Source organism: Lampetra fluviatilis, chromosome 1 (assembly GCF_964198595.1).
Source record: "Lampetra fluviatilis chromosome 1, kcLamFluv1.1, whole genome shotgun sequence".
Lineage (NCBI taxonomy): Eukaryota > Metazoa > Chordata > Hyperoartia > Petromyzontiformes > Petromyzontidae > Lampetra > Lampetra fluviatilis.
In genome coordinates, this window is record NC_136275.1 from 31,231,360 (window position 1) to 31,249,735 (window position 18,376).

Consider the following 18,376-nt stretch of genomic DNA (forward strand, 5'->3'; position numbering starts at 1 on the left):
GGCGCGAAATCTTTGCCAGACCACCCGCCCACCCTGGCACGGCCCCCCACCCCTCCATCTCCCCACTCCGCTGCGTTTCAACTCCTGCTATAACACGCAGGGGTGCAATCGCAGGGCAACACAGGCACACACAGACGCACCCACGACTCACTCGCACACATCCACGCGTTGCCACAGCCTCCAGCATGCAGCAGCGCAGCGAGCACAAACTCCGCGCGTAGGAGGCGAGAGAGAGAGGATTCTGAGAAGTGCTTTTTGTTCCTCTTCTTGTTATGCTATAAACTCAGTTTGCGTCTACGTAGATTTGAATGCGCGTTAAGGAGCTTGCCGCTTGTGGAGCACGCCACGGTCGTGCGAAGTTGTGAGTAATGTAGCCGACTTTTGTTAAAAAAGAGTTCTGCTTCTACGGACCAACCACCACCACCGCCAGCAGCATCAGCGGCGAGCGCGGCCGTGCCGCTCAAGAACAAGACGATCTCCGTGGATCTCCTCCCCCGTGTGCTCCATCAAGGAGCCCGCTCGCTCGCACCAACATCACCGGCGGTGCAGGGCCATGCCGTGCTGGAGGAGGCGGGCGTGCAGGCTGCCTGCCTGGGCTGCCCTCTGCTACCTGACGTTGACGCTGCTGCTGCTGTGCCCGCACAGGGCGCAGTCCCATGTCGACAACTGCAACTGGAAGGGCAGGTACGTGTTGTGGAACTTGAACAATAACAACAATAACAACAGGACGCAAACCGCATGGGGTGATACATTAATTGTGTGCAAGGGATGGTGGTGGTTGGGGCTGGTCGGGATAACTTGGAGGACGAATGAATGCCGCGTGACATCTCTCTGTCTCTATTCTTGTTTTTGTTTTGGCACTGCGTGATTGTAATTTGCTGTTGGGTTGATGAAAGGCGACACGGACGACTTAAATGCACGCAGTCGTCGCTCATGGCGTGGTGCTGAGACGTTGACTACCTCGCCTGCTGATATACAGGCGCTTTTGTTGTATGTCATATTTGGAGTTTGGATGTTCTCCCCGTGGTCGCGTGGATTTTTTTTCCGGGATCCTCCGGTTTTTCCCTCCACATTTAGAAACATGCGTTTAAGAGTATTTGGCTGCTATAAATTCCCACGTGAGCTTTGCCTAGTAAAATAAAAATGGTTTTCGTTATTAAAATAGCTTTAGTTTGTGTGTGGTAGTGTTGTAACTCCCCTTTCCTCCGTTCTTGTCCTGCAGTGGCCTCCTTAGCTCTTTGAGTAGTTCATCTCGCTTTCTCGGTTTCCACTCTGTGGTTAATTGCGTCCCGTCCTCTTTAGATATTATATAACCTGTGGCATATAGCAGCAGCGCCACTACAATACATAACCGCCACTTGCAATGCTTTTTTGCGTTTTATGAACAGTTCTGCTTGGGATCTCTTGTCCACGATACTGAAGTAGGCCTAACGGTGGTTTTGTTGCGTGTGGGAGAAAACCCACGCCTCCGAGGAGATGTAGTAAGACGCTTGTCTGACATTATTGGAGGGATGGTAATGAATGTGGTGCAAGGCGGCATGAGGACCGTGATACTGCATTGATCGGTTGACGTCCTTCATTCAATCGCCAGTCCCTGTCTAGAAGAAGATTGAGTCACGGTTTGGGTTTAAAACGATCGTGGAGAATAGTACAGCCGTTGTACCCCCCCTAGATTATTCGTTGGAGTCATCGCCCGTTAGATATTTGTTGGAGAAAGAGATTAGTTGCACACAGACTCGCATACACTTTCGCTGGCCCCTGGTGCACTGAAGATTGTATTACATCTTTAGGGTAGCATTAGTAATACTAATGCAATGGCCTTATCTTATTAATGAAAGTCTCAATGAGTCTCGCAACTGTATTTCAGTGGAGCACTTGCTACCAGAGCCCTCCCTAGAGGGGACGGCGAATCGGGGCGACCGCCCTGGGCCTCGTGCTTTGGGGGGAGGGGGTCGCGCTCCAACGTCACCGTGTCAGATTGTATACTTCCCCCATGCACGACCATGCTTGGTAGATTGGGATGTTTGGCCAATTCCATCCATGAGTGTTTGGCAACTCCACGCAGACGAGGGGGATGATGCTCAAAGGTCCGCACATATTTGGTTGGCGGCCCACTTGTACTGCCATCTTCATCTGCAGCCAAGCCAAGCTATGGCTGCAGAGTTTGGTGGTACATGTTGTTTACGTCGTTTATTGTGAAAATTCGGTCACAGTTCCTATGATCACTGTTTCATTGCTTTTATGGCTTTATTTTGATGATTTTCGAAAAGTTTTTTGGTTTGGCCATGCTTGTTTTTGTAGTACAGAGTTAGACTGATGGCCTTAATCTAAGTTGTCTTGTGGTTGTTGTTGTTTGACTTGCATTCCACTGGGATTTTTGCACACAGCGTTTGTGTACGGTAATTTTTCTGCAATATTTTGCTGTCTTTTCTTGGATTTTCTGTTTGCACATAGTCACTTTAAGATGTTTTCTTGTTCATGTTTTTGTTTTCTGTTTGTTGCGGTTGCACCCGATTCAAGAGCCGAATGGCTCACAGGGCTATACCTAATAAATAAACTTGAAACTAACTTGAAACTTGAAAACTTCAGAGCACTCTGCAGCCAGCGGCTTTAGGAGTTTCACGAATATCAATTTGATCCACCAACTCTCCGCCCTGCAAATGACCGTGGGCGTGTTGAAGACCGCATTGTGCGTGTCGGTGTCAATCCACTGCTGGATGAGAGCCTCCCCGTGCTGTGCAGGCAGTGGTGAGTGAAGATTGGGGGGGGGGGGGCACAAGGATGGGATTTGCTGCACTTCCCTCTACTGCTCACGGGGCCTACGACGCGTGTGTTTGACACAAGATGGTCTCGCAAATCCCAAGAACTTTGCTTAACCCTGCCGAGATGAGACGAGATCGGAGCGCGCGTAGTTGCGAGTCTGTCGAGCTCTGCGTTAGCGTTGCTTTTCCTGAATTTGTATCGCCGTATAGGCTCACGGACATTTAAAGGGGCTTGACATCGTCATTTTGAATTCCTAAGAGGCCGTCAACCGAGCCTGGTGGTCTTCATTGCAAGGCCCACGGGCCACTGGGGCGCCTGGTGCCCTTTAGTGCGGCCCGTGACGTGTGCGGGCCCCCAACAGTACACACACACAGAGTGAAGACGCCTCCGTCATCGTGGCTGTCAAACCCCAATTTTTTTCAAATGCGTGGCGACTCTCCTCACACTGACGATGTCTTATCGGCGAAAGTGCTCCCCCCACCCCACCTCTGAAAATGAGTGAAAAACACTGCCCGAGGTCCTTCGACGATGCCCAGCCAAGGGCAGCACATCTACGAGAGACCCACGTCTACACGGAGGGCCTCCCGCCCTCCCGCGCCCCCCCAATTGATTGAAGAAAATTGATTCGTGAATGACCACCACCGTTAGGCTTCTTTAACCCTTCGCCCAGTGACTCTGGCCGAGATGCGGCCGCGGGGAGAGCCTGTGGGCATGCAGTTTGCAATCGCGACGCTACAGCAGCCTTGGACTCCCGTTATGAGACCAACGGGGAAAGCACGTGACCACGGGGGGGGCGAGGGGATGTCAATGGAATGGGTGGCCCTACGTTCGTCAATTCATTTGGAATTCCATTCACGGGTAAACAAAAGTTACGGGGTGGGGGGGTAATTTTGCATAAGCCCATTGTTTTGCACGGAGAGCAAATAGAGAAACTGTGCATAAGGAGTTCGGGATTTAATTCCCTTTTCCAGCCACGTGAGTGTCCCATTGATATTCGCGTTTCGGGTGTGTTAATTGTGTTTAATCAGGTGCGAGGCAATGACGTTTCCTGCTCCATTAAGTCCCTTTATTTAAGCAGGTGAAGCGCCCGTGGGGGGGGATCCGTGTATTCATGAGTTCGTTGGTGTTGTAGACCGTACTGTTGACTCGAGCATAAATACATTACATAATCGGATAATATTGGTCGCGAAAGGCCTATGTGTTGAACTGACATTACATCACATTTTTTATGAGCTTTTACGTAGTTTCTCATTGTCGAATTATCTCAGTCTATTTAAATGCAATGTTGAGTAATAAAAGTGTAAAACCACAGCCCACTTTTATCGGTCATGCAAATTACGTTCAGTCTTTTACGTCCACCGAACAACAGAAGGCCTCCTGTGGCAATGTCCTTGAAGCAATAACTGGACAGGGGCGCCGCAGTGGCGATATGTTAAATCCCTTGCTCGGTTTTCAGGTGGTTATGGGTTCTATCCCAACCCTGACACCTGTATATTTGGAGTTTGTGTGTTCTCCCCGTGGTCGTGTGGATTTTTCTCCGGGTCCTCCGGTTTTCCCCTCCACGTTTAGAAACGTGTGTTCAGAGTATTTGGCTGCTATACATTTCCACGTGATAAGCCACTTAATTTGGCTATCATTTGTGATAACCAGGTCGCTTCTGAAAAACAGCCATGTAGCTCAGTGAGCCTTACCTGGTAAATTAAAACAACTGTTTAGTTTAGATGGAATCGAATAATTTCTTCTGATACACGAACGCTCTTTGAGGTTGCTAGACAACTTTGTTCCTGAGCTCAGTAGCTCAGGCAAGCATGCTTACCGCGAGGTTACACATTTATAGCTGCACACCCATGCTGTTTGCGGATGTTCTCACCCAATTGCTTACCTGGCTATGTAGGTGTGCTCTGTTTGCTTTCTTTCCCTATAACACGTGGCATTATTTGCACGGAGGGAGTCACTGAGTGAAGAATAATTTTTTTTAAAAATCTATCGCATCTCATTGCGATCGCCCACAATACCCCACCATGGATATGTAGTGCATTTAGATATGTACACGTACAGAAGCGAAACATATTTGAATGTAAATATTTAAATATTCAAATTCCATTCAAATTCCCAGTTAAGCAAAATGCGTAGGCAGATGTAGAGTTCTGCTTCACATGCCCTGCCTCACCTAATCAATGAGCTGTGTTCAGCTCGGGTTTAAAAGCATGTCCACCCCACACAATCACATCCATGTGGCACTCGCTCTCGGTTTACGTTTGTTTTTATGCAAACAAAAATGTAAAGTACGGCTCATCCGGCAGTAAATTTACTGCTGGATGGACGGCCTCCCCTCACGGAGTTTGTCTTGACCATCCTTCTTCATCACGCTGGGATGTGTATGTTGAAGCGGTTGGGAGGGTGAACCAGTTCAGAACTCGCTGAACTGGTGTTGGGAATTAAACTGAGGTCCTCGGGTTCATAACACGGTGTGCTATTTTGCCACTGATCCCTCACGATACACCGTAGAATATTAAATGGGGTATGTGTGACGGAATGTATACACTTATCGGTAACATTGATGATCAAAACGCCAAAGTATTCCATATTAAGAACATTGGGATGGATCTGATCTCCATTGGCAGCCTTGAGCCGTTGGTGTAAATTCCATGCTCCTATGGTAATGGATATTCCATCTGACAACAATTGCTCACATCCTCCAAAAGATTGTGCTCGTCATCCTCAGAGCTGGGACCGAGTCAGCTCCTGATCCGAATGTGAACTTCCGATTGGGTCGCATGCGCAAACCGCAGTAATGCAGCACAGTGGTTTGCGCACTGTGCTATGAACCCAGCAATCTATTTTCCATTTGCAGTCAAATCTAATAAAAGTGGCGAATGATATCTGAGCCAGTCCTGTGTCTCCAACCTACTCTGACCAGCATGGTGAAGTATGGTCAAACAACCCCCACGGTCAGCGCAGTGTGGAGAGGTCTTCATCCAGAAAGTGATTGCCGGAGAATTTTACATTGTATAATTATTTTCTCATTTCAAACCTGGGTGGTGGGTGGGAACGGAGTCCATCAAATGAGTTTATTCTGAAGGGGAAACCTAAGTTATTAGTGTTTCGATTATTTAGATTATTTTGGTACTATATATTCCACATGATAAGCCACTTTGTTGAGATATCGTTTGTGGCCAGGTCGCTTTTGGAAAATAAGCTAAAAGCTAAGTGGGTCTTACCTGGGAAAAATAAATATATTTTTCGTTAATTTCTTCCCTTGACTATACTTTGTACTCCTATCGTGTTTTTGCTTTGTTTGTTGTTGTAACTTCCTGACCTCGTGCCCCTACTGGGTGTGCATCTGTCAAAAGTAGCTTTATAGCTCATCGGATTCCTCCAGTCTGAATAAACATTGCGATTCCAAATGTGCCACCCCCCTTTTTGTTGTGCAGCGGCCTCACCGACACTCTCATCGCTCCGGGCACGGCGAGCATCGTGCAGCTGTCGCTGCACTGCGGGCAGGGCTCGCTCGAGTGGCTCTACCCGAGCGGTGCCCTGCGGGTGCTGCTGCACGCGCCGGCGGCGATGGCGCGGGGCGGGCGCCTCGTCGTGTGCCTCAAGCCCCTGCCGGGCTCGCACGGCGCCAACGTGTACGTGGAGCGGCCCGGCGAACTGCAGCTGGTGGTGGACGAGGCGTCGGGCGCCTCTGACCGCGTGTATTGCGTGCCCGCGGGCCACGGCGAGCGCGACGACGGAGGGGCCGCCACGGCGCTCTTCATCCAGGCGGTGCCGCAGACCGACATCAGCCGCAAGGTGACGGCGCTGCGCTACGAGCTGCGGCCCGAGGGAGCCCAGGTGGTCGTGCCGGGCCGGGACGCGGGCGACCCCGACGGTAAGGGGCCCACACGACCTGGCACTGTCCCGCTGCTGCCGTGTCGCTGCACTGCAGTGCTGCCTTGGCTGCTGCTGCTGTGTGCGAGTTGGGGTTGAATGCCTCCTTTTCCACTGGCACAGACATGCAAGCTGTGCCGGCGTGTGGGATCTTCATGGTTAGGGCTTGTTTGGCAGCCGCTCCTTTCATTTGCGTGTGACATCGACGGACACAGATCGGGTTATGCAGTGGGAAAAACCTGGCATCTCCTTTTCCACTCGGTTGTATTGTGAAAAATACATTCAAGTGTGTTCGTGTACATGCCAGCAATAGAGTCGTGGGAATTATCCATTATTAAGCCTGAGTGCTAAAAGTTCGACATTCCCATGTCAGGGAAGAGTTGTTGTTTTTCCCGATGGGATGAGAACTGTGGACTGCACACAAAACGGTACTCATATTTCAATCCACGAGGGATGATGGGCATTGTCGAACCGACATTTGAAGTTGCAACCTTGTAATTGTGACTTGGGCCACAAACCAACCTGCCTGCTAACACGACTATCTCATATTCACATATACAGTATATATATAAATTAAATATTTTGGAACATAAAATTTATATTATCCCACTTTGGGCCATTAAATTAAGTATCACTGGGTCGATCATACGAGTGCCACTTTACAATAAGTCTATAGTGGTTCCTACATACAAATATTTGCCCAGGTCATAGGAATGTATAATTTACAACACAGTCTGTCAGCAAAGATGAATACTGCTCCACTGCTCATGTGATCAGAGTTATCTTATTTTTTAAATTGCATTTTTGCTTAAAAACTAGCATAGCAAACACGTTGCAATTTTTTTAAAAGGTCGATCAAAACCATTTCACAAATCCTGTGGCAATGCCCCATCGCACTGCTGTGCGGATGCAGTTATTCAACTGTGGATACTGTTCAACTGGCTCAATTGTGAGGGGGCTGACTGCTATAACACCCTGCCACAGGTCTGTAATAGAACCACCAATTCGCCAATTGATCATATGTGTTACTCTTTAGGATTATCCACAGCTATGAGCCAAGCTTTTCGTGTGAAGTGTTCAACTGTTTGGGTGGAACATTGTTTAACATCCGTAAGATGTCCATTCGCAAGCAGCAATTGAGCAGTTCAATACCGTACTTTTCTGCCAGTAATATTTCAGGCCCTTTCCCAGTCTGAAGACGTTTTCTTTAGGGAGTTTGTGTCCGAGGTAAGAATATATCGACAAGTACACAAGTCAAACTAATCTTGCTTCATATTATACGGGCACGAACCAAATCTAATTTGGAGTACTTTATTATTAAATGTGAAAAAACACTGTCTTATTTCCTGTTGCTAGCTTGAAAAAAAAATGTGGTGCTCTCTCTGCAAAATTTTCTTCGGCCGCTGGAATGCTTTCCTGGAAAGTTCATAAAGAGAGGGCGGTAATATAAACTCCGGGCCCTTGCCTTGGTTCTTCATTGGGCTTTTATTTTAAATTCACTCGCGCCAGCGTTGGGGGATAACACGCTCTTATTTACAGTCGTAAGTTTATGGCCCTGAGATGGCTGAGAAACGCGCACACAAATGGAAGCGCCCGCGCCGACGTGTGTGTGCCAAACGTAAACATAGCAGCCGCGGAAAAAGCAGCCAAGTGCCACGTTATGTGTGAACACCACACGGAACTTTGCGCCCTTTTGAACGGAGGGGAAATCTAAAGCCCCCCCCCACCCCGCTAAAAATAAACGTGCATTTTCTCTTCTCGCAGTAATAGGCTTGTTGTGGAGGCCATCTGCATAGTTGATGTTGCACCGTTCATCGACGTGTGTGCGGTTGTGCAAGGCCCTGTTCGTGTTGAACGCTAGAGGCCATAAGAGGTCAGATATAGAAAAATGTGTAAGTGCGTGTGTCCAGATGTTCGTGTCGGCGAGTGAAACTGCAATCCTTTGGCATCTCCGAGGATTTTCCTTCCATTGCAGTGTGTGTGTGTATTAAGACCAGCTGTGTAAGTGGATGCATTCGGAGGAGCGCACCATTAATTTGAGATCAATAAGTGTGCATAGTGGCAGACGCTCATTCCAAGGAGCTTCTCTTCCAATCTAGTGCAGGGGATTTTGTGAATGCGCCGGTGGCTTTTCGGCTGCAGTGGGGGGGGCACAATCTCCGTTGCACTCTCGCCTAGTTAGTATTCGCACACGTGCAGGACGCACACAAGGGCCTCGAAATTGCACGATGGCAGCAGAGGCACAAAAGACACCATGGTATGTGAAATCGTCTGCGCTGCTGAAACTGATAATCTGGCTTCCATCGCAATCCCCAGCATAAAACATTCTTCATTATTGGTGACAGCCATTTTTGCTGGGGGCTATGTTTGGCTTGTTGCTTGCTATGTACACACAGCTGGGGTTGGGTTTAATTTAAGTCCACCTTTCATTTCTTCTGCACTCCTCCCCCCTTACCCTTCTCCCCCCTTCCTGACAATTCTCCCTTCATCACCACCACCACCCTCACCCAAGCCGCATACACCCACTCCCCTGCCGATTCACTCCCACCCCCTCATCCACAAGATGGAGTGGGCTTTTCTTAATGTTTTCGCTTATCTCAAGGGAGCCGTCTCTGCCTGTGGGCTGGGAGGTAATTTATTGAGGAGGTGGAACACGCTTGCTCTTTTGCTAAGGGTTTAGCCCAGGTATTAATTAACATTCTTAATGGTTAAGGAAATGCTGAGCTCACCGGAGTTCGGAACAAAAAAGACTCTATTAAGTGCCCCAGGCCCACTGCCACAATGCAGGGTGTTGTAAAGTTAGTTTTGCATACAAAGTTGAATAACCATTCAAACTAAGCAGTGCATCTTTTTGCCCCCACCTCTCCAAATGTAGCGGTAAGTTTTATGGAGTTGGCAGGCAATTGCCAACTGCAGTTAGAATCGAGGGCCTTCTTTTGCTCCCATTGCGATTCGTGGGTTGGGCTCACCCACAGTCCTATTCTGCAGCCGAATGTTTGGACGACCTTATATAATTCTCGCTCGTGGAGGTAGTGGTTGGAGGGAAGGTGGTTTAAGAAAAATCCACCCCGCTTCAATGTAGCGAGACACAAGTCCGTGGTCACATGAGAAGAGGCGTGACTCCTCCGATTCGAGTCCGCGATCATGTGACCCCCCTCCACCACCACCACCACCTCTCTCTTTAATTCGGAGGGTCTCCCCCTTGCCCGCACGCCTCGTCCCGCGTGAATCGCCTGCTAATCCGTAATCCCAGCGCACTAAGCTCTAATCACTGTGCCCCGATACTTCATGTGCATTCTCGTGCACGCATTGCGAGTGCACGGGAGGGAGAGAGAGAGAGCGGTCTGCACGGGCGCGTGAAAGCGCGGACATGAGCGCCAATAATGAAGGCCTTTGTGAGCGGTCTCTTCAGCTGGGGCTCTGATGGGGGGGCTGGGGGTGCTGAAGGGGTGGGCGAGAGAGGGACGTCTTTGGCGGACTCCCTTTTCCGTGGCAGCAAGATGAGTTGAATGCGCGCGGAGAAGCAATTCAAAATACAGTGCTTCTGGCTAAATATCGGCCAGCCTTTTGGATTACTGCAGGTCAAAGCAGTTTCCTGTATATTTCCTCTCCACAGATTTGCCTTGGGTTGAATTCTATTTTCATTCAATCTCTATTACCGTACACCGCTATACCATTCTTCAAATCGTGACGCAGGTAACGGCATGTGCCTCCGGCAGGTGTTTTCAATCGGGCTGCGCGCAAGGCATATGCCCCGCAACATTTCTGCACGGGGCCACTGCGGGCAGAGACGTGTGCTTGCGTCTCTGGGTGCAGTGAAGCCCACTGCTGCGCCTTGCCTCTCACCAGGGGCCAGGTCGCTCGCCTTCTTCTACCGTGCCACGGTGAAGCCCACTGCTGCGCCTTGCCTCTCACCAGGGGCCAGGTCGCTCGCCTTCTTCTACCGTGCCACGGGCACGTGCTGCTGCGTGCTCCCTTGCAGTGGGCAGCGTTTGACTCTTTATGCGAACAGCAGTGGATGACAAAAAGGGAGGGGTTGATCATTTACTGCTCGTGTATACCTTTGCAACAAAAGCCACATGCTACACGAGCAATAAGAGTGGGGACGCCATTTACCCCCCCATTGTCTTTGGATCAAGCAAGGATCTCGTCTGAACTCCCCTGTTTGCTTTTTCTCCCCGAACAATGTAAAGAGTATTGCGGTTTCACCCCACCCCCTCCACCTTTAAGTTGCCGTTTGGCAGGATGCACTGCAAATTACGAGTTCCTAAATTGAAAACAGATCATGGAGAGCAATAAGCGAAGCGGTATTTTCTTTGCACGCGTGCTTAAAAAAACACATCTTTATTATACACTCACTGTATTTTAATTACAGCCGCAACGACGCACGTTTTAAATTACCTTTGTGCTGCCCTTGTGTGCTCTCGGCGTGAGCAATGCAACGTTGGGGGGGGGGCCCTTTTCCAAGCGCTCTGCTGCGAGAAAGAGTAACGCTTTCTCAGGGTGCGGGCAGGGGGGGGGGGGCGGGCGGGCGGGGGGGGCGCTGTCCGCCTTCCCAAATTTATATCTGGGAGTTTGAGCCGATGTTTACCACCCCGCTGGGATGCTCCTCTGCAAACAAGTCAGAGCCCATCAATCTGCCTGGCACCCCCGCTCGCCCGATGTGTGACCAGCTCTGCCATTCATGCCACAGCTGTGGCTGGGGGGGTGGCGGGCAGCAACACCGCCGCCATGGAATCGGTCCTTTCAAAAGCTTGGATCCTCCCGAGGATGACCCATTGTCTTCCACCCCCACCCCACCCACCCAGTCCCGTATCTGCTCGACCCGGCGACTGCAGGAAAGCTTTTAAGATGTTAATCTAAACTGTGGCGATGCAGCCCAGTTCGCAGTCGGAGGCATGAGTCGAACATGCTGTTTAAATGGGTTAATGTCTCGGGTTTAATGTTTAAGCCGTCTTCGAACTGTCTTTGTCCGACCTTCATTTGCGCGGTGGAACAGGTCGCTCGGCTTTGTTCGTGCGCTGTCGTAAGGTCACGTTTTGCTGTCCGCCAAAATAAAATAAAATAAATATTGGGCCAAGAAATTCATCATTAATGTTGATTGTTGCCCCTTTTAGTTGGGTGGTCTAGTCGGTCATATACACCAAGTTTTTTCATGCGTTTGGTTTGTTGTCCTTGCCTCACACCTCCGATTAGCACGGTAGGTTACGTACGGTACAAAATAAGTTTTTAACATGCATACGTACAAGTTCTGTTGGAGCACAACCATTTGGCCATTCTGGCATGTCACGAGTACAGGCCATTCAAAAGCAAGCAGCAGAATGTTTGAACTTCAATCACAGCAACAAGTTATTCTGTTGATAAATATCTGCATTTGTGACTGTATTTGTTAATTTGCTAAAGCCTTCTTTCTCTCCTGCCGTGAGTGTCTTGCCATGCGACTTTTCACCCCAAAGCAGCGCAAACATTGTGTGCCAGCGTCCGTGAGTTGCACACGCAAGCAATCGATTGGGAGCTCAAAATGATACAATGTCTTTGTCCGTAGATGCCTGCAGACCCTGCAGCGATGCGGAAATGCTGATGGCTGCCTGCGTCAGTGACTTTGGTGAGTCAAACAAACCCCGTCGCCTCCAAATCCCACTCGCATGCAAATGCACCGTCCCATTCGGGTCTCTCCCCGTTGGTGCGTCCGGGGCACAGTGGTGCACTCACCTGCTGTTATCCGTCAACGCGCAAAGTCCAAGGTTGTGTGGCCGATTGGTGGATGGGGACACGCCAGCGAGGAAGCTTACGGTGGGCAGACTGAATGACGCACACTGCCCGACGGTCGAAGGTCTCGTGACGCTATCTGCGCCCTTTGTACTCGTTTAGTAGCGGTGGCCTAGTGGTTGGCGCACTGCGCGATGGACATAACGGCCCGAGTTGGACGCTAGTGATATCTGAAGCCGTCGTGCGTCTCCCCTTCCCCAACCCGCACTCGTCAGCATGGTGAAGTATGGTCAAAAACCTCCATGACCCATGTGGCATGGCGAGGCGTTCATCCAGCATTGGCTCGATAAAGGGCGATACATTATTATTAACATTATTATTTAGTAGTCCTACAGTTAGAAGGGGATAAGTAAAGTTGTATTGAAGATGGCCCCCTAGCCTAAACAGAGAAAAGTAGCTGAATAGTATGGCTGCTGTGTGCACTTGTGGTGGTTTCAGTCAAAATTTACCCAGAAGACCAGAGGGCCTGGTTGTAAACAAGCGGCATTCGGTTTTAAAGAAGTTGCGTGAACATTTTATAATCGTGCATAATATATTAAAACGTTTGGTGCGTGAAACGGGCAATGGTTGAGGCGTTAAACGTCCCACTCTGCATTATTTTGTTTAAGTACGCTCACACGAATATGAAAGTTGCGCTTTTCGGTAAACCGCTCAATCCCTGCTGCATTTGTTTAAAGGGACCCCATGCTGACCACTGTTGATTGGGAGCCACTTTTCACACCACACTGCCAGCCCTGTCACCACATAGTCAAGACATACTGGGGCAAATGGCTGTTTACTAAACGCCACGGGAAGACACAGGGCAGGACAAATAAAGATCTGAACCCATCGGGAGTATCGACGCTTATTGCTTCAGCAACGGACTGTCGGGGGGCCACCTGCTGTGGCGCAGATTTACGAGGAGGGCTGTGGGGATGAATGTTGGTGTGGCCTGGCCTGGTGTAACGAGTGGCCTCTTTGATCATCCACTCCAGTGCCTCGTGTCCATCCCCCCCCTCCCAGATGCCAAAAACACCGCACTGATGATGCAACGCCTGGTGTTCCACTCTGAAATGTTGCTTTAGGAAAGTTTACATTTTAACTTCTCTGATATGGTAATGTGTACTCCAGAACTTTCTTTTATACAGGACGCTGGTAAACTCGAAATATTAGAATTTAAGTATAAAATATCAACTTTTTGGTTGTCCAAAGTTACTTCTACACAAAGTAAATGCTACAATGTAAGGTGTACAGTGTATAACAGTCACATAAATGAGTGTTTAAATCCCATAATTTAGATTTTTTTAAATTAAACTTCATACTGTGAATATAACTTTTTATTAACATCTACGGTATCACTATTATTTGTTACTTTCATCATATTTAAACAAACAATTCTTTCACAATTATATGCGGGGGTGGGGGGGGGTGATGGCTTGAGGTTTCTGCAGCAATATCATATTCCTCAAAGCCCATAAACACAGATTAAATTAGTGCCACATCTTGGACGTTAAGAAGCAGCAATTACGACCTTTTCCGGCAGCGTGAGCGAGCAGAGAACTTGGCAGGGTTTCACCCTGTCCGTCACCGCGGTCCTATGCTCCTGCTGCCTCTTAGAATGCACGAGGCGTGCACTGCTGCCTGCTGCAGCCCAGCACGCAGCAGGGACGTGGCCGGTAAACAACAACAGCCAACCCCCTTCGGCCCGTAGCGAGCTGCCGTGTTCAGTGATCGATGCTCCTGCGTCGCCCTTCTGAGGTCTCTGGTGGCAGAGAGAGGTCAGGGGGGCCTTGTACTTGAGCCATCGGAGAGCCGCGTGGACTTTCCACTAGTTAGCGTAACACTACTCCCGAACCCGCTGAGGCTGGTGGAATGATAGATATGCTGTGTGCAGAGTAGTGGGGGGGGGCAGAGGGAGGGGGTGGAGGAGAATGAGTAGGATGGAGGGAGAGAGATGGAGATGGGCCGGGGGGGATGGATATGGGCAAGCCGACTGGCCGCGCGCCCGCAGAGTCACGAGGCAGGGTCATCGTTTCCTACACTTAAGCAGACCTCAGCAGTCTGAGTTAGCGGCCGTCCCCTCTTGCCTTGGCTGCAGGCTCCCCACCGCAGCTGTGGCTGTGTGCGCATTCAGCGCCACCTGCAAGCGATCGAGTGGGCGGGCGGGCGCGTGGCGGCACGCCAGCTCGCGTCCAGACCCTCGTCTTAGCTTGCGTACGCTTTGCCACGGGCGCGTCGCTGTCTGCTCGCATTGCCCAGGATCGCGCTTCGTGCCGCGTAGATGTGGCTTTCGTAAATCCATGTCACAGGTGTCAAAGAAGCGGAGCTGCATCCGTGAGCGCCGTGTTCACTTTCTTTTTTAGGGATTGAGCCATTGGTGTAAATTGCATGCTCCGATGGAAAGTCCATTCATACCTTCACATGTTATTCTGCACGTAACATTACCTTCCAGTACTTGCTCTGTTTTATGTAGGGGACAGGTCACTCTTTCATTGAATGGTCTCAAGTGGAAAAAAGTTCAATTTGTTTTGGCATTCACTGGTAATCATGACCCCCCTAATTAAAGTAATTGCTGCATTCTGAAAGGCTAGAGCAGAGTTACACCAAAACATACAGAGCTTATTTCTACACACTGCTGAGGAACTGATTTATTTTATCCATAAAACCAGTGACGACGATACATTGGAGGACTCGTACAACAAATCTCTAGATTTTTTGGATAATGTTATTGCCATTTACCTATGGGTCTGCATGCAAAGCTGTAATAAGGCAGTTTTTAAAATATAAATCCAGTTGCGGTCGCTTGTATTTATTCTAACTTTTAGTTTTCTCCTTTTTCGCTCGCAGTGGCAAAGGGTGAAATCACGTCTGTGTCACACGACAAGGGGGAAGGCCAGTCCATCGTCAGAGTCTCCATCGTCAAAGTGTTCCAGCAAAAAGAGGAGATTTTTCAGCAGCAAAGGACTGCGGGGGATGGGGCGAGAACTCTGGGAGAGCAGCAGAGGACTCTGGGAGACGAGCCGAGGATGCTGGGAGAGGTGCGGACGCCGCTTTGGTGCGGTGTGAAGCACGGTGAAGGCACGTTCCTGTTCACCGGAGGCCTGCACTTTGGCCAGGCGTGGCTTGGCTGCGCGCCCTGGTACGAAGGGTTCAGGAGAGCATACGAGCAGGCACGATCCACCGGAGACAATCCCTGCGAGCTGCAGCTCGACTGAAGGTGGCCGTTCGGCGGAAGAGACTCTTGGTCGCTCCGGTTGGAGAATGGAGGACTGTGACGCGTGTGCCCGCCACCACGATGGACAGAAACGTGCTTCTCTCCGACGTGTTGTGGGGTCGTGCCGGACGCATGGTGTTGTTGTTGTTGTTCAGCACGATTCCTCACGTTTCACTGCACATGCCCGGGAGCTTCGAGAGGACTGATGCGGGGTTTTTTCCCGGCAGGTGTGGCGTGCTCCCAGCACGTGGAGGGAAATGCCGCACGTCGTGCCTAACAAATGCATGTGGGGGGGGGGGGAGAGATGGTACCGCCCAACCGCAAAAACCTACGTCGCCGTTTTGTTCCCCGTTTCCGTTCTTCCGCTGACTTCAGACTAATCACAGCTACTGCTTCCGCTGCCTGTTTTACTGCCAAAAGTTATCAGCTAAGAAAACACAACTCTGCATAGTTGGTTTGATCATTTACCATGGAGAAAACTGCAGTGCAATTACTTGGTTTTAAGTGGGAAGCTTTTTTAAAGAATAATAATTAACGGACATAAAAGTGTCGATTAATATTTTGTGCAAGATCTAATTTAAAAATGTTTTAGGTCCTGTTCATCAGCGGAATTGTCGAGAAATGGTACAGAACCGTAGCTTTTGCCTGCAACACTTAAATTATTTCTTAATAAATGAGGATAGGTGAGAAGCTGAGTCATTCATTGCTTCAGGAAGTTTAACATTTATGAGGTCCTGTGCTCTGGAATAATTTTAATTGCACATTTTAACTAGCTTCTGTTTTTCCACAATGCCAAAAACTAACCATTCCTCCTGAGTAAAGAATTTGTCTTTTAAAAAAACAATTCAGCTGCAAATAAAGCATTGAATGCCTCTTTGGTATTAAAAACATACATTCACCTGATATCGTTTCTACATTTTGGCAAATCACTCGCGAATTTTACTGTTGTGCTAAACGAAGCATTCAAAAGAAAGTATTTATATTGAAAAATGTGATGATGGGGGAGAAAAGGGGGAAAAGTTAAAATATCATATATATAATTGCATTAAACGTCTCGCGTGAAAAACAATGCTTTTTTAAGTACAAATTAAAATCCAGAACACAACCCAATACACTTTGTTAAAACCACTGCCAGTGTTTGGTACGTACTACATCTGCTCGTTTTATTCTTTGTAGTAGAGTTTCAACTTAATTGGCTGCATTGGCCGATGCAATACAGAGCGGGCTTGTATGTAATGGCAGATCTTTATCAGCACTTTTATATACTGCATTGTTTTTGCTGCAGCGTCTCTTCTCCACGAACAGACAACAACAACAACAACGCAGCTACGTCGCCCTCCTCCTGCTATTTCAGAGTGAAGAGATGAATAAACCTTCCCAACAACCAGCTCGGTGTAATAATTACTCGTGGTACTGCCAAAACTAAACATAAATCGCAAGTTAATTGTTGAAAGTGACGTTTTTTTTCTTGCTTCATTTTTACAAATTTGGAGCTTTTATATTGTTGGCGTTTTTGGCCGATGGCATTGAGAGTGTGAATGTTGTACATAGTGTGTGGGCTTAGCGTGTACATGGAGATGCAATGATGTCTGTCGATACAAGCTGGTGGGAATCGTGTGGTTTACTGGCAGAATAGCAATTAGCAAACGCGGTGCTCTGCTTCCAGATTTTCAATTAAAGAAACTTTTCTTTCATGTCAACTGAGTATTCTTGCTGTGTGTGTGTAGGAAGTGATGGTGTAGTGGTTTGTTTTACTGACTGCACGAGTACATTGGTGACCTTAGTTCTATTCCAAGCCACGGCTAATGCCAGTGGCGAGCGGTGTCAGTGATTGTCTCGGATCTCCCCAAGGTAGTCTTGAACGAGTATCGGATTTTGTGTGTAACCATCGGTATTGGGGAGACAAAGGTGGTAGGGCATGGTGTGTGGCCACACCAGTTCACCCAGCTTGAGCCTGTCTTTGTTCGTGTGCTGACGATGTAGACCCGCCTATCAAATGTAGCGAAATCCATAAAAGTTATTCATTACCTTTAGCAGATTCAGTTCTCAGGTGCTGGGTGCCGTGAGTGTTTTATCTGAAAACTGTTTTACACATCAACACGCACTTACAGACGGGAAGTGAAGAATACAATCTGCACTGGCATTCGTTTCTCACTCGAGTTCATTTGGCACGTTGGCAACAAACAACACGTTTGCCGTAACATTGTCTTGAAGGTAAGCTGCGTTCCAGTTGAAACTGAATGCATTCATTCGTAACGCCGCCTTCAACGGAAAACGCGCACACGGTGGGTGACCGGTAACTCGGCTGTCCGGATATGGAACTGCCTCCCTGATGGACAGATTATCGGTGAGATCACCGACCCCGGTCTTCAGGCTCTCAAACGCCGAGCATACACATGGGACATCTCTACCTGACTCCACCACGCCTTGTAGGACCGAGTCTTTGAGCTGCAGTGAACCCAATGATTATGAACAGTTCGATGGACTCGTCTGATAATTATAGCTGTTACAATAGCACCCAATTCAAAACAAGTTTTGAGCAATATGAAGCAGGCCCTTTGCCCAAAACGTCACCTATTATGTATTTATTAAAATAATATTGTTCATGAGTGGAAGTTGTTTTGTTACGTGTGTGCACCGCTGCCAACGTACTATGACCAAATAATTAGTTGCATTATAGTTCGTGTGCTTGTCTGTGTATGCTGTCCTGTTTCTCCAAACCAACCATAACCCCTGTAAACACATGTGAGGTGCCATTTTATTTTAAAGTTATGTTCC

The 18,376-nt window shown here is 48.8% G+C and overlaps 1 protein-coding gene across 2 annotated transcripts; it reads left to right on the forward strand.

The window, feature by feature from the left end:
* The first annotated feature begins 38 nt into the window (after nucleotides 1-38).
* LOC144934606 (meteorin-like protein) lies at nucleotides 39-17,298 on the forward strand. 2 transcript variants are annotated; one of them, XM_078860612.1, is made up of 4 exons: nucleotides 86-684; nucleotides 6,198-6,637; nucleotides 12,182-12,241; nucleotides 15,232-17,298. In XM_078860612.1, the coding sequence occupies exons 1-4, from the start codon at nucleotides 554-556 to the stop codon at nucleotides 15,597-15,599; spliced, it is 999 nt and encodes a 332-aa protein (XP_078716738.1). In that variant the 5' UTR covers nucleotides 86-553; the 3' UTR covers nucleotides 15,600-17,298. The 2 variants fall into 2 exon arrangements, with proteins under 2 accessions (XP_078716727.1, XP_078716738.1); XM_078860601.1 differs by lacking the exons at nucleotides 12,182-12,241; nucleotides 15,232-17,298 and adding an exon at nucleotides 10,356-11,128 and having other exon boundaries at nucleotides 39-684.
* The last annotated feature ends 1,078 nt before the right edge of the window (nucleotides 17,299-18,376 follow it).